The sequence below is a fragment of the Sapajus apella genome, unplaced genomic scaffold (genome assembly GCF_009761245.1).
Source record: "Sapajus apella isolate SASKATOON/1434 unplaced genomic scaffold, GSC_monkey_1.0 scaffold5, whole genome shotgun sequence".
Taxonomy (NCBI): Eukaryota; Metazoa; Chordata; class Mammalia; order Primates; family Cebidae; genus Sapajus; species Sapajus apella.
The window spans coordinates 27,274,337-27,290,722 of NW_022436945.1; the positions used below are offsets into that span (position 1 = coordinate 27,274,337).

General features: G+C 42.6%; 2 protein-coding genes across 7 annotated transcripts in view; both read left to right on the top strand.

The window, feature by feature from the left end:
* TBC1D1 (TBC1 domain family member 1) overlaps window positions 1-16,386 on the top strand; it is a 239,902-nt gene that overhangs the window by 61,115 nt on the left and 162,401 nt on the right. The window lies entirely within an intron of this gene.
* Window positions 1,892-4,271, top strand: PTTG2 (pituitary tumor-transforming 2). Its single transcript, XM_032273838.1, is given in 5 exon segments — window positions 1,892-3,248; window positions 3,251-3,315; window positions 3,318-3,705; window positions 3,708-3,752; window positions 3,755-4,271. Coding segments are annotated over 5 exon segments (567 nt in total). The 5' UTR covers window positions 1,892-3,220; the 3' UTR covers window positions 3,796-4,271.

Below are 16,386 nucleotides of genomic sequence, written 5' to 3' on the forward strand. Positions count from 1 at the left end.
TAACATTTCCTGACAAACCACATATCATTTTCCTCCCTCCCTTCCGTCTTTCCTTCCTTTTATTCTTCCATTTATAATGCAACAGATGATAGTTTGTCATGGTGTCCTGTAGGTCGTGTATTTTATTTTGCAATGCCAGATAAAATTGTCAGCAGCCACTTGTGGAAAGCTTCGCTGGAAAATATTGCTTCAACCATACTTATTTGTTTCTTAAAATGCTATTTTTGCTGATCTCCACTTAGAACAACAGAAACACAGATGGCTGCAGTTACTGGATTTGCTGTCAGTTTTTATGCCCCTTTTCTCATATACACTTTTGGCAAACAAGTTTACTTTCAAAAACATATGCTAAGAATAGTAACAAATTTTTCAGACTTGAAGTTGTCTAGGAAAAAAGTATGCTCCATGTTAAGAAAGCGTCTGCAAATTCAACAAAGCAGATTCATCTCCTAGAAAACCCGTTCTCTGAGCAGACCATTTTCATCTCTACCCAATAAACACCAGATTCCTCAGCTTGGCAGTCAAGAACCTTGACCATATCTAGACTCAGATGATTCTTCGTACTTTTTCTTCTGATTCCAAGCTACTGTACTCTATTTTCCAGCAAAATGGGTCTGTTTATTTCCCCTGAGGTCACGCTTCCCTCCGTTTTGCTCATTGCTGTTTCTTTTGCTTGGGGAGATTTCCTTTCCTCTAAGCATTCCATCTCTCACAGCTCAAAGGCCACCTCCTCCAGAAAGCGTTCCTGGGTTAGATTTGCTTTCGCACCTCTAGACATCATTGGTCTTTATTTGTCCCTTCTTTAGGACACATATGCTACATCTTTTGCTTTAATTATTTCTGCCCCAATTTAGAGAACCATTAGAAGGCTATTAATAAAAAAATGAATGTGCCAGAACAGTTGAAAGAAGGTATTTAACAATAATTCCTGCTAATGGTATAATGAGACAGGATTGCAGATAGGTGGCCTGCAAACATTTTTTAAAATTTGCCTACCGGCTGGGCGCAGTAACTGACACCCGTAATCCCAGCTCTTTGGTAGGCCAAGGCAGGCAGATCACAAGGTCAGGAGTTCGAGACCAGCCTGGCCAACATAGTGAAACTCTGTCTCTGATAAAAATACAAACAAATTAGCCAGGCGTGGTGGCAGGATGCCCGCAATCCCAGCTATTTGGAAGGCTGAGGCAGGAGAATCACTTGAACCCAGGAGGTGGAGGTTGCATTGAGCCAAGATTGTGCCATTGCACTCCAGCCGGGCGACAGTGCAAGACTGTCTCAAAAAAAAAAAAAAAAAAAAAAAAGTTGCCTACCATAGTGTTTGAAAGAAAAACAATTCAATTCAATTGGAATGCTTGTATATTGGCACACACACTCTACCCCACCAGTTTCCCTGTTCCCCATTGCCCTTATACTGGCACATCACATGTTTACAATCCTTGACTGACCCTGGGTGGCATCTGAGTTTACAAGCTCCATGTAGAGGTTACATCAATCATTTGATACACGAGGTCCAAATCATGGCTCTGTTATTTCTAGCTAGCTGTATCAGGTTAAGAGCAAGACTTCTAATGATATCTTTGAATAGTGCTTTATATTAGAGGTGGCCTTATGCAAATAAACAGGTGCAGTTGACCCTTGAAACGTGAAGTTTAGGAGTGGCAATCACTTGCACGGTCAAAAATCCACCTATAAATTGGGTGCAGTGGCTCACGCTTATAATCCCAGCACTTTGGGAGGCTGAGGTGGGTGGATCACCTGAGGTTAGGAATTCAAGACCAGCCTGGCCAACATGGTGAAACCCCGTCTCTATTACATATTAAAAGATTAGCCAGGTGTGGTGGTGGGAGCCTGTAATCCCAGCTTCTTGGGAGGCTGAGGCAGGAGAATGGTTTGAATCCAGGAGGCGGAGGTTTCAGTGAGCCAAGATCGCACCACTGCCCTCTAGCCTGGGCAACAAGAGCATGAAACTACATCTAAAAAAGAAAGAAAGAAAGAAAGAAAATCCACCTGTAACCTTTGACTCCCAAAAACTTAATAGTCTTCTGTTGACCTTACCAATAACACGGTTGACTAACATATATTTTGTATGTTATATGTATTATATCCTGTATTCTCACAATAAAGTCAGCTGGAGAAAAGAAAATATTAAGAAAAATTATAAAAAAGAGAACATTATTTATTAAGTAGAAATAGATCATCATAAAGATCTTCACCCTCATTTTCTGCACATTGAGTATGCTGAGGAGGAGGCAGAGGAGGGGTTGGTCTTGCAGTCTCAGAGGTGACAGCGCGAGAAAAAAATCTGAGAACAAGTGGATCCATGCAGCTCAATCCTGTATTGTTCAAGACTCAACTGTATATTTTTGCATACGGGCTCAAATACATACACACATATGGCCATGAGTCAAAGATTCATAGAATGAATTAGACAACAAGGATATTTATCACTGAATTGAAATGGCTGACTGCAAAACTGCCTCAACTTACCTCTAGGCCTTAGAAACAGAAGTGACCCTTTGCTGCTGTGAAGCAATAGCCTGGACTAGATTGGGGTTGGGCTGGCAGAGGTATGTAGTCTTTGCCTCAGTCCGGTATTCCTGCTCAAGCAGTCATCACTAGCAGTCACATTGCTCAGACAGGGCCTCCCGGCTCTCCCCACCACTGTCTGCTGGATTGACACCACCGGTAGATCAGAGCTGGCAAGAGGGGTAAATCAGGATGAAACATTTGGGCACTTTGCAGTTTAGAGGAACTTTGGGGGTGCTGCTTTAGTAAAAAACAGAAGACTTGCATTTATTAAAGGTTAATAAGAAGTGAAATCAAGTATGCAAAAAAGTACATTATAAGTTAGAAAATACAAAAAAGGCAGAAACTATTTATTTATTGGTTGCTCTGCACTTTACTTAAGTGGTTTTTGATCATTTCACAATGTGTAGGAGTTGAGTTTTACCTTCATTTTATGGATGTGGAAATAGGACTTGGATGTTAGGTAACTTGCCTAAATCTCTCAGCTAACAGAAAGTGGCTTTCCTGAGTTGCCGGGTCTGTCAGACCTCAGGCCTATACTCTTTGTATGAGTTCATGCTGACTCCCAGATGACATGCGAGGCACGTAAATTAGATATTATACCAATTTCCACTATAGTTAACATTCTATCTAAATATAAAGTGAGACCATGGTCTTAGATGAATGTGGCTATTGAGAGCAGCAACAATCCAGAATGGCTACTCTGATCTATGTCGATAAGGAATTGGAGACCCAGGCATTGGTGTGGCCGCTAAGGACGGGCTAAAGCTGGGGTCTGGACCTTCAATCACAAAGCCTTAGGTGGGAGATCTCAAGTTTTAACGCCATGTTTTGGCAAAACGTTCGATGCTCCACCAGCCTTACCTAAAGCTACCAGAAAGGCTTTGGGAACTGTCAAAAGAGCTACAGAAAAGTCAGTAAAGACCAATGGACCCAGCACACAAAAACAGCCAAGGTTTTCTGCTCAAAAGATGACCGAGAAGACTGTTAAAGCAAAAAGCTCTATTTCTGACTCTGATGATGCCTGTTTAGAAATAGAAAAATTCTTTCCCTTCAATCCTCTAGACTTTGAGAGTTCTGACCTGCCTGAAGAGCACCAGATCGCACACCTCCCCTAGAGTAGAGTGCCTCTCATGATTCTTGGTGAGGAGAGAGAGCTCGAAAGGCTGTTTCAGCTGGGCTCCCTTCGCCGGTGAAGATGCCCTCTCCACCATGGGAATCCCATCTGTTGCGGTCTCCTTCAAGCATTCTGTTGACCCTGGATGTTGAATTGCCAGCTGTTTGCTATAACATATTTAAATGTCTTAGTGCTTTAGAGTTTGCGTGTAATTGTATTAACAAAGCAATCTTTGTTTAACAACAAAATAAATGAATAACTAGAAAGTGGGTCATATTCCCCTTTATATGCATCTGTCTTAGCTGTTCTTTGATTCTGTATTCCTTCCATGCTAAGGCCCCTACTCTTTGGGGATATGTCAACATTATTTACTTCTGTAGAGAAACAGGAGACAGGAAATAGCAAAGGATAAAGGAGAAAAGGCCAGGGTCAGGTCAGGAACTTCCTACATCTTTTCTTCCCAGCCTAGTGTGAGCCAGATGAAACCCTTAAGGAGGGCCTAGCAGCAAAGGGAGAGAATTAAAAGAAGAATGGGAATTTTGTAGAATGCTAAAAAAAAAATAGGGAACATATTTGCAGCTAGGACTAACTGACTATCTTGATTATCTTAAAATATCTGTATGGCTAAGTAATATTCTTGAAATCCCATGTCTTATGCTTCTCATGTCTTATAATTTAAGCACTTTTATGTCCATGCCTTGAATTCTGTACAAAGCTTTGATAGAGTCACAGATGTCTGGTGTCGATCCAGGTCGCCTGAGAAGCTTCAGGGGTTCCTCCGTCGTCCCTGAATTCCAGGACGTAGTGAGCTTCCTATTCCAGCAGCTGCTATTCATTACACATATTAGTGGTTTTGCTCTTGCTACTGAAAGTGGGTGGCAGTTATGTCTCTGAACATGTTATTCCACAAAAAGCCAACTGGATGTGGCTATTTAAGAACCATCAAAGCCCATGACAGGCCAAAGTTTCTAAATCCCTCCTCAATCAAAGGATGCCTTCAGAACTGGCCAACAGAAAAGATGCAAGGTCTCACTCCTAGGCTGTTCTACTGTTCTTTAGAGAAGAGTTAAGGTTCTGGGATCTGTTGCACTCCATTTTGTTTTTTGCTTCCATGCTATTTTAAAACTGGAGGTTGGTTAAGTTTAAAATTTCAAGACAAAGCATAAAATATTTGGGAAGTTACCTGTACATTGCCTGTCTCCCTCACTAAACTGTGAGCCCCATGAGGTCAGGGCCCATCTCTGTGTTATTCATTATGATGTCCAAGTACTTCCCTTTTCCCTGGAGCTGATGCTATCGTGGGCTGCTCTAAGTAATCTTTATCTTGGGTCAGTAGCCACTCAGGTCAAGGATGAGTTTCCATTAGGTGTGGGCATAAGTCCCTACTCAGCCATTGTCCTCTTCACCGGAAGAACTAAATTTTGTCTGTAAAGGAGGACATCATATTCTGTAAATGGTAGGACCTCATTCCCTGTAAGATTTATATCGATGCGTTTTGGACTCAAGTACCACAGTTGTATTCCACGGCAAGACAGGAAGTATTACTGGAGTCAGACTCCCTGGGTCCTAACCCTGCTTCCTCTATTTAATGGCTACGCAACCTTGGGCAAGCTGGTAACGTCTCAAATTTTACTTCGTAAAGCTGTTGATAGAGACACTAAACATGTTTAAATTTCTGAATGTTTGGTGCTATGTGTATGTACAGTTATTAGCATAGCAAGCATCTAAATGATATCAGAGTAGAAACTCAATAAATATTTGTTGGATGAATAACTAACCTCTCATACTTCAGTTTCATCAGCTGTAAATAAACAGGTTTAGCTATATGATACCTTTTCAGTTCTAATATCCTATGGACTTATGTTAGTAATTATAATTTTTTATTCTTAGTAATTTTTTCAGGATTACTATGAGGATAAGAACTCAAATTCTAAACTGAAATAACTCAAGTGAACTGAATAAAAACTTGGTCAAAAACAGAAAGTGTTTTAAAAATCACCATTTAAGTCCAATGATGAGATAGTCTTTGATTTAAAGTGTGTCTGTGGTCAGCCCAGGGAAATAGTGTACAGCTTCTCTACAGCGCTTTAAAATCTTCGTTACAGTCAGTTTAAGTATTTCCTTGGCAATAAACATCAACTCTTCTTTTTCTGACACCTCTTTGTATATGATGGCCTTGGCATGAGACATGAAACCATTAAGAAAATACCAGCCAGGTCCTCTCCTACAGCCCATAAAAATTATTTAGTTGAAACTGTGCGTATTTATTAGCTTATAATCAATTTTAAACTAACTCACTAAAAGTACTGTATTAGGCCATTCTTGTATTGCTATAAAGAAAAACTTGAGACTGGATAATTTATAAAGAAAAGAGGTTTAATTGGTTCACAGTTCTGCAGACTGTACAGGAAGCATAACACTGGCATCTGCTGGGCTTCTGGGTAGACCTCACAAAGCTTCTAGTTATGGGGGAAGGCCAAGGAGGAGCAGGCATCTTACATAACAGAACAGGAGCAAGAAAGGGTTGAGATGGGGGCAGGCGGGGACAGGTGCATTGGCCCATGCCTGTAATCCCAGCACTTCGAGACGTCCAGGTGGGTGGATCGCTTGAGGCCAGGAGTTCAAGACCAGACTGGCCAACGTGGTAAAACCTTGTCTCTACTAAAAAGACAAAAATTGGCCGGGCCTGGTGGCGCATGCCTGTAATCCCAGCTATTCATTGAGTAGCCTGTGGCAGGAGAATCGCTTGAGCCTGAGAGATGGAGGTTGCAGTGAGCGAGATCATGCCACTGCACTCCAGCCTGGGTGACAGAATGAGATTCCGTGTCAAAAACATACCCATCTATGTACCTGTGTACAAAATATCTGAAACAGCTGCTAAGACTGTGTAGTAACCACATGGATATCTGTCATATTATGCTATAAGTGTTTTGAAAATAATAATTTTTTAAGATCTTAAGAAACAAGAATACTGTAATGAAAAATCCAGTATCAGACTCTACTCTCTAATAGATTAGAGATATTATCTCTGCTCTTTCCCTGCTAATGGCTCATTTGTACTTGGCATTTGGGTACCTGCTTAAAACACCAGGCTGACTATAGGGTCCCTGACGTTGGTTAGGGACTCCTCTGTCAGCTTTCTAGCACTCTCTCTATTCCTTCTCACCGCACTTATCACCCAGTTGTGCTGTTTCCTGTTTACTTGCTGCATGGGCCTCTGTACCATAACACGTCCCTCTAGGGGCAGGTGGCTTGCGTACTGTGGCATCCCTAAGGACTGGTAGGCGATATTGAGTGGGCGAATAAATTACTGCAATGGCTTAAGTTCAGTGCTCTGCGCACACACGGGCCAGGGCTGGATATGTGAAATCACCACTTGATTAAATTAGTTAAAGCAGCATTTGTTGGCACAGAGAGGCTGTGTGCCCCTTTCTTGGAGTCCCCTAGGCTTCAGTGCATGCCCCACAGTCTCACAGTTGGAAAGGAGAGTTGGGGTTTTATGCTTCAGGTAAGGTGATCCTAAACCTTGTACTAGATCCACTGACACATCCAACTCGAGACGCAGGATCCAACTGGAGACTCAGGTTCCCATTAGGCTGTGGACAGAGCCAAGTCTCCTGCCACTGAATTTCCTAGTTACTGAGAGGTGAGGGTTTTCCTGTCCACCAGCAGACCAGTTTTTCACAGAAAGGACCAATGTGCCTGACCTCCCCAGACCCGGCAGTGAAGCTCCTGCTTTGTCCTGGGTTCAGTGGAGTTTGGCGTGCTCGCTCGAGCATAGGCTGGATGGGGACAAGCAGCAGGGGGCTGCTTACTGCAGGTCTCACCTTCTTATTGGCCCCTGGCCTGGCTGTACCGTTGAGAAGGTCGCTGCTGCCTCAGACTCCACAAGAATTTGCTTCCTTTCTCTCTTCCTTCCTACCTCATTCATTCATTCATTTGTTCTTTAGGATCTACTGCCATTTCAAGTCTATTTTTATCTCATCTAGCTAGCATCAGCTCCCAGCCTCATGAAAAAGGCCAAGCTCAGTCGGGCGTGGTGGCTCACGTCTGTAATTCCAGCACTTTGGAAGGCCGAGGAGGGTGGATCAACTGAGGTCAGGAATTTAAGACCAGCCTGACCAACACGGAGAAACCCTGTCTCTACTAAAAATACAAAATTAGCCAAGTGTGGTGGTGCACGCCTGTAATCCCAGCTACTTGGGAGGCTGAGGCAGGAGAATCGGTTGAACCTGGGAGGCAGAGTTTGTGGTGAGCCGAGATCACACCATTGCACTCCAGCCTGGGCAACAAGAGCAAAACTCTCAAAAAAAAAAAAAAAAAAAAAAAAAAAAGAAAAGAAAAAGGCCAAGCTCTTTCCCTGACAGAGCCTGCTGTTGGCAGGAAGCTGCCAGAGCACGGTGGCTGTCTAGAGAATCTTTCTTGGCCATGCCAGCTTCCTGAAATCTTAGAGCATGAAGCCCTGTGTTCGTAGCAGTTAGCACCTGCTTGGAGGAATGCTGACAGGTGGCCTATGCAGCCACTGCTCCACTGTGTCTCGGTAAAGCGTTGGGTGAATTATTTTACTTTCCTGAACCTCAGTTTCCTCATCTGCAAAACAGCATAAATAATACCTTGCAGCAGGGTGTTAAGATAGTTAGGGGCTGTGAAGTAAAGTGGTTAAGTTGGCGGAGGGCCTGGGCCTGATCCTGGTTTTCTCCTTTTCCAGGTGACTGCTTCAGTTTCCCCATCCAAAAACAGGTATTCATACTCTCAACCTCATGCACTGTAAATGCTTACAACAATACCTGGTCCAGGATGGATGCTGTCTGAAGGTTTTCTGAAGTGTCCGGCAGATAGGAAGCACTCGATACACATTATGTTCTGTTACTATTATTGTTTATCTTACCACCTAGGGTTGTGAGATAGATAACATATGAAAACATCTGGCATGCCGTAAGTACTCAGCAGATATTGTTTTCTTCCTTCCTGACCCTTGATCTTGGAGCAGGGGTACCTTGGAGTGGAAGCAGGTGATCCCTGACTGAGTTGTCATTCTTTTTAATGCTCTTCTTGTTCCTGAGAACAAGAACTACCTCTAGATGTCTGGAAAAGTTCCAGGAGCATCAGGGCCCTTGTGATATTATGACCTCAAGATTGGTGAGCAGATATATTTAGTTCTACTTTGATCCTGAGCTAAGGCTGCCAGACGCAGACCTGTCATGGACATTCATCCATTCATTCGAGATGGAGCCTCACTCTGTCGCCCAGGCCAGAGTGCAGTGGCATGATCTTGGCTCACTGCAACCTCTACTTCCTGGGTTCAAGCAATTCTCCTGCTTCAGCCTCCTGAGTAGCTGGTATTACAGGTGCCACCATGCCCAGCTAATTTTTGTATTTTTAGTAGAGACGTGGTTTCACCGTGTTGGCCACGCTAATCTTGAACTCCTGACCTCAAGTGGTTTGCCCACTTCAGCCTCTGAAAGTGCCGATTACAGGTGTGAGCCTCTGCCCCAGGCCATGGGCATTTAATTTCGTCTATATTTCACAACATGACCGAGGGAAGCTGGGAAGGGACCTTGGAGATCGTGGGCCTAATACCCACAATTTACAAGGTGGAAACAGGTTCATAGCTATGTGACATGATCTGTGTGAGGTCACATAGCTGGTTGCCAGCAGGTAGAAGCTAGTAGCAAGCACTGGGACAGCCTGGGCTGCCTCACACAGAGAAAGACTCCATTAAGTCCATGTGCAAATTGATGGAACCACTTTAGAGGATGCCTGACCCTCATCTGAAAGCTGAATTTATCTTTACCTCGCCCACAGGAAAATTCCTGTCATGTTTGAAAAATTCCAGGTGAGAAGAGCAATGACTCAGACCTCACTACTTAGAAGCATTTAAGAAATTGAATGGGACCCCAATACAAATAGAAAAGAGAAGCCATTTCCCTCTTATATCTTCTCAGCCCTACATCTCCTGTCAAGGCCAATGGACATTTTCAATTATGTCACTTCTCTGGCTGTGCATAGAGACTGAGATGCAGATGGTGGTTTATAATCTATGCATTCCTTTGCTAAGTATTGAACCTAGAGACACCTTTTATCTTCAAGGTTTTCAGAGGGGCATTTGCCTAGGAACACGGCACTTGGGTCTGATGTTCTGGAAAATGAACTTGCTCGGTTCACCTGAAAATTACACTGAGTTTTACTAGGCACACTTTTCTTGTTGAGATGCAAATACATGTGGCTTGGTGGAGTTTTTGTAGGAATTTTTTTTTTTTTTCCGAGACGGAGTTTCGCTCTTGTTACCCAGGCTGGAGTGCAATGGAGCGATCTTGGCTCACCGCAACCTCCACCTCCTGGGTTCAAGCAATTCTCCTGCCTCAGCCTCCTGAGTAGCTGGGACTACAGGCGCGTGACACCATGCCCAGCTAATTTTTGTATTTTTAGTAGAGAAAGGGTTTTAGCATGTTGACCAGGATGGTTTTGATCTCTTGACCTCATGATCCACCCGCCTCGACCTCCCAAAGTGCTGGGATTATAGGTGTGAGCCACAGCACCCAGCCCGAGTTTTTGTAGGAATCTTAAGCTACAACAAGGAAACAAATTCAAATTGTTTTGTGCATTTGTGCAGAGGTTTGTGGCACCATTTCCTTCCAGGTGCTTGCTGTGCAATTCTGATCCAAAATTTAATGCTGAAGCACATAAATTTAGGCTTTGAAAAACAGCGAGGACATTCACAAAGAGCTTCAATTGTGTTTAAAACTTGGCAATTTTAAAGGAATTTGATTAAGATGAAAAAGAGGGCCGGGCATGGTGGCTCACGCCTGTAATCTCAGCAATTTGGGAGGCTGAAGCGGGTGGATCACCTGAGACCAGGAGTTTGAAATCAGCCTGGGCAACATGGTGAAACCCCGTCTCTACTAAAAATGCAAAAATTAGCTGGGCACGATGGCACATGCCTGTAATCCCAGCTACTTGGGAGGCTGAAGCAGGAGAATCACTTGAGCCTGGGAGGCAGAGGTTGCAGTGAGCTGAGATTAAACCATTGCACTCCAGCCTGGGTGACAGAGTGAGACTCCATCTTAAAGAAAAAAAAAGATAAAGAGAAATTATTTTAGAAGTGGGAAATTATTCTAAACAAAGTTAAACTAAACCACCTTATAAAAAATAGAAAATTTTGATTTACTATGGAAGAAGTGGGAAGAGAATTTTGGGTCAGATTTTTAATAACTAACAGATTTGATCAGGAAATAGGAGTTGATTCTTTTCAGTCTTTTTTTTTGACGGAGAAATAAGACTGTTTAGAAAAAAAAGTTATTTCTTGGTGAAATTAATGCTCTGTAGAGTGATGCTTCTAATGTTTCCACTATAAATTATAACAAAATGTTTGAGTTTAAAGCTAAGAGTCTATGTTGAGTTACAGGACAGGGTGTGGACGTGAAAATCCTTTGACTCTAAATTTTTACAGTGTTTTCTTTTATGAGCTCATGACTGCTGGGTTTTTCCATGAATTTGAAACAAGTATAGAGTGTTTTGAAATGAAGATTATTTGCTTAAACTTTATAGACTGAGCTAAAAATAGAAAAACACTGATTCTATTTTTGGAATGCCTTACAAGCTAAAAAGTAAACATGATTGCTGTACATATGGAGCAACATACTGAGAACACATATTTAAATAGCAAGACATAATAATTTAGCTGGTTTTGAAATATCACAACATTTTAAGGAATTGATTGTTAATGAAGAGATAGACCTGTGTTATTGGTAAATTTCTGTTTCAGCAACAGTGTTACATATAAGGAGAAGAAAAGGCATCCCCAAGCTGGTGTGAACTTTATTCTCAAGGGGCTTTGTTACCATCTTGTCTCCTCCGGAGTTGCAAGTTCATGGGTTCCCCTTTACCCTGCAATCTTCTTAGTATTTTTGGTGGGACTGCAGCCAGCTTTTAGTTTTGCAAGGCTTTTTCGATAAATTTAATGAAGGTGGCTGAGGTCCACTAAAAATGTTCTTATTAAGTTCGCTTGCTGTTATTTTGACTCACGAGAAACGACAACGTAATGCACAAAATGAAAACACAAAATTAGAGACCTTGATTTAAATGTTGACATGGATGCATCAAGGTAGAATGTTCTTGAGGCACCCACCTGAATTTATAAGGTACTCCTCAAAAAGCCCTCACCTAACTTGTCCTTCCACTTCTCCTACACTTTCTTGCCTTCATGAACCAATTTGCTGAGCACGGTTTGCTCTGAAAATGGTCTTCAAATACTCTGTCTTGCCACCTGAAGATTCATCTTGAATCTGGCCTGATTTAAAATGTGAACCTGGGTGTGTCCTTGAGAGAAAGTGAGTGATGTAGACAGGTAAGGAGGGATTGAGGAGTGGGGCTGGGAGAGTGAGTATGAGGTCCATGTGTGAGTGAGCAGGACCCAGGCCTGGCAATGAATTTCTACGCTATTGAAAGTGAGGCAGGCTAGTGATGCTTGTGTGTACCATGCCTCTGCCCAGCTAGTATGATAGGAATTTACTGGAGACACTTGGACGATTTGTGGCTTGGCTTATGGAGTTACAGTAACAAATGGAGCACAGTCTTGCTGTTAGACACAGCAGCTCATAAAAAGGGAGAGGAAAATATTGAGACACATCCTGGAGGCCCACCGTGCTGGAGTGAATTTTGGCTCACATACATTCACTTCTCTGATCTTAACTGTTTGTCCTGTCCTATTTTGTGTGTCTGTAAACCCAGCTCTGAGCTTGAGGCCTCCAGCCTATAAACTCTGTTTTACTTCTACATTTAAAACACGTCATACCCACCATTACTCCAATAGCAATCATTATTGCTACTACTAATACTATTACTACCATCACTACATCTACAGCCAAAATTTGCTGTGCATCTACTATATGCCAGTGTTTTATCTGTATTATCTCATTTGATCCTAAAACTAGGAGTTTTTTTTTGAGACAGAGTTTTCCAGGCTGGAGTGCAATGGCACCATCTCAGCTCACTGCAACCTCCGCCTCCCAGGTTCAAGCGATTCTCTTGCCTCAGCCTACCGAGTAGCTGGGATTACAGGCATCCACCACTACCATGCCTGGCTATTTTTGTATTTTTAGTAGAGATGGGGTTTCACCACATTGGCCAGGCTGGCCTTGAATTCCTGACCTCAGGTAATCCACTGCCTTGGGCTCCCAAAGAGCTGGAATTACAAGTGCGAGGCACCACGCCTGACCCAAACTAGCCCTTTTAAATGTGGGTTCCATTGTTTCAAAGGCTCAGCGAATTAACTTACCTAAAGTCATTCAATCATCATCACATAGAGGGATTTAACAAAATTAAGATGTAGTTTACATTCTGTAATGTTTTGGTATTTAGTAAATCCACAGTTTTTTGTATTTAATATATTAGTGTAACCATCATCACTATCTAATGTCAAAACATTGTCATCACTGCAAAAAGACACCCTGCACCCATTAGCAGTCTCTCCCTATTTTCTCCTCTCTCCAGCCCCCAGCAACTACTAGTCTATTTTCTGTCTCTACGGATTTGTCTATTCTGGATATTTCATATAAATGGAATCATACAGCATGCGGTCTTTTGTAACTGGCTTATTTCAATTGGCATAATGTTTTCAGGGTCCATCAATGCTGTGGCATGTGTCAGTGCTTCATTACTTTTTAGAGCCAAATAGTATTCCATTGTATGGACATACCACATCTTGTTGATTCATTCATCAGCAGAGGGGCTTCTGGGCTGTTTCCAGTCTTTGGCTCTGGTGACTTGTCCTGCTGTGCACATTTATGGACATGTTTTTACATGGGCATATATGTTTTCAATTTATGCAGAGAGATTTTTAGTGTTAGAGTTTCAGGATTTGATATTATACTTGGCAAATATTGGTTTCTTTGGAAACAAAACTTTTCTGTTTGTAAGAGATGATTGCTATCATTAAACTAGCACTAACATTCCCTCTCCACTACGAACCTCTGATTTCTGTCCTATCTCCCTCCTATGCAAGGCCTGATTTCCAGAAATGAACACTAATCCTCCAAGCCTTTCTCCATGAGGATCCTTCTTCCTGGAAAACCCATTCCCTCTCCACCATCTGCAAAAGCACTGAAACCAGCCAGGAAGCTGGGTTTTCCTTTGTAGCCTGAAGTTACTTTCCCTCCTCTGGGAACTCATCAAAGCTTCACCCGGGCTTTGAGGGAAAATAACTTCAGGCTTTTGTCACTCTTCTCCGTGCCTGAGCTTCCCTGATACCCTGTATGCCCCTTGAGGGCAGGATTCTGGTCTAACTCAGTTTTGCCATTTCCTGCAAGGACTTCTGTGGCTTTCCACAGTAGATGCTAATGAATATTCATATTTGTGAACTGAATACATTCCTGATCCATTGCCAAGTAGTTCTGATTCACTTGAAACCCAGTTGAATTTCCTTGTAGAGTCTGTATTACAATGGCTATACTTTTAACCAGGTTTTAGGGTGGGAGGAGCAAGCTGGCAAAGTGAGGTCATTCCTTTGCATGGGTCCCTGCCTCCCTGGCCCCCACACTGGAAGGCAGCCTGCCTGGCATCACCTCCTGAACTCTCAGGAGGTTTTGCTGCCCTTGCTTCTTGCTCCTCCTCGAAAGAAGAAATTGGCAGAAGAGCTGGGGCAGGAGTGTCAGGGTTTGTTTTGAAGGGGGTACGGTCAGGCTTAGTAGGGAAGCAACTCTTCCAGTTCCCAGACCGGCCCCCTGCCTTTCAAGTCCTCCTTTAATGTTTCAGGAGTGCTGACATGGTCAAACATTAAAGCATCCTTTTAAAGTTACTTAGGAAGACAACAGATTGGGATTTCTGTAGGGATACTGTATTAGGCCATTCTTATGCTGTCAATAAAGACATACCCACAACTGGGTAATTATAAAGGAAAGAGGTTTAATTGACTTCACATGGCTGAGGAGGCCTCAAAATCATGGCAGAAGGCAAGGTGGAGCAAGTCACATCTTACATGGCAACAGACAGGAGAAGAATTGAGAGCCAAACAAAAGGGGTTTCCCCTTATAAAACCATCAGATCTTGTGAGACTTATTCACTACCATGAGAACAGGATGAGGGAAGCCACCCCCAGGATTCAGTTATCTCCCACTGGGTCCCTCCCACAACACATGGGAATTATGGGAGCTACAGTTAGAAATGAGATTTGGGCGGGGACACAGCCAAACCATCTTAGATACTATCATGTTCAGATCTCTGCAGTCCTATTTGGATAGCCTATTGCTTTCTACAGAGCAAGTATAATATGTATTTTTAAATAAAGGATCTAAAACTGTAAGAGTGGTTCTCGATCCTGGCTGATAATCAGAATCACTTGTTAGAATATATTTCTAAGCTTTAAATAAACCCAGAGTCAACATGATGGGTCAATACCAATAATGACCTCTTTGGCTGTGTTCAGTGGGCTAACACATGTGACCTGGCGAGGTGGACTGTTTTAATAATTGAGAATGCATTCTCAAAGATGCCATAGTTCCTTCATTCTTTATCCTCTCACACCTGGCCCTCTTCACACACTTATATGATGTACCTGCCATTTCAGGTCACTGAGAATTTGACCTTTGCTCCAAAATAGTCAAATCATCTGCCCTCTACTCTCCCTTTCACCCCTCCACCTTCCCATTACAGGTGACTCTGATAAGCAATTAGCGCTGGAAACTATCACTGCCTTGAGCAATGACTATTCTGTCTGCAGAGATTCTCCATTCTGACTGCATGAGAGAACCACTTTGGAGATGTTAAAAATTACTGATGCCTTGCAAGGCGAGGTGGCTCCTGCCTGTCATCCCAGCACTTTGGGAGGCCACGACGGGCAGATCCCCTGAGGTTGGGAGTTTGAGATCAGTCTGACCAACATGGAGAAACCCTGTCTCTACTAAAGATACAAAATTAGCCAGGCGTGGTGGCACATGCCTGTAATCCCAGCTACTTAGGAGGCTGAGGAAGGAGAATCACTTGAACCCAGGAGGCAGAGGTTATGGTGAGCCGAGATTGTGCCATTGCACTCCAGCCTGGGCAACAAGAGTGAAACTCCGTCTACAAGAAAAAAAATACTGATGCCCGGTATACATACAATCCTTTCATGGTAGAATAGGCAGTTTTTTGAGGAAAGGATGTATTTTTCAGTTGGGTGGGAGAGTAGTATTTTACAGAAAATTGTGTATTTGAGTGTAGGATCAGATTGTCTGTTTTTTCCCTTTGATGGAATTCCAGATTATAAAAGAGAATGTCTTTGTGCAGTGTGACTGGCAAGCTACATGCTGGTAGTGAATTAAAATATAAACTTTCATGTATATTTCTTAAAATATTTGGTGTTAGCGCACCACATATTACTATCAAATCTGCCCAATGCAAAGGCTCCTGCTTTCCCATGAGATGAGTGATTCCACCTACTTCTGGATTAGGAAGGAAGACTTGGATCAGAGAAGGACTCTGTGTGCCTAAAACATACACAAACCTTAGACAAATTCTAACCTGGACTGCAGGAGCCTCTACCCTGGATGTGTACATACAGAGAATTGGATCCAGGTTTAAACAATGAAGCTTTCATGTCCTTATTTCACCTGCCTGCATACATTCCCATTGTAACTGCTACATTCAGGATTTGGCCTATTTTTTTTTTTTTGCCAGAAATGCAGTTTTTATTCCGCTAAACCTAACGTAATTTCTTTTCTTTCTTTTTTTTTTTTTTTTTTTTGGTATCCCTATTTTTTGCGGTGGAA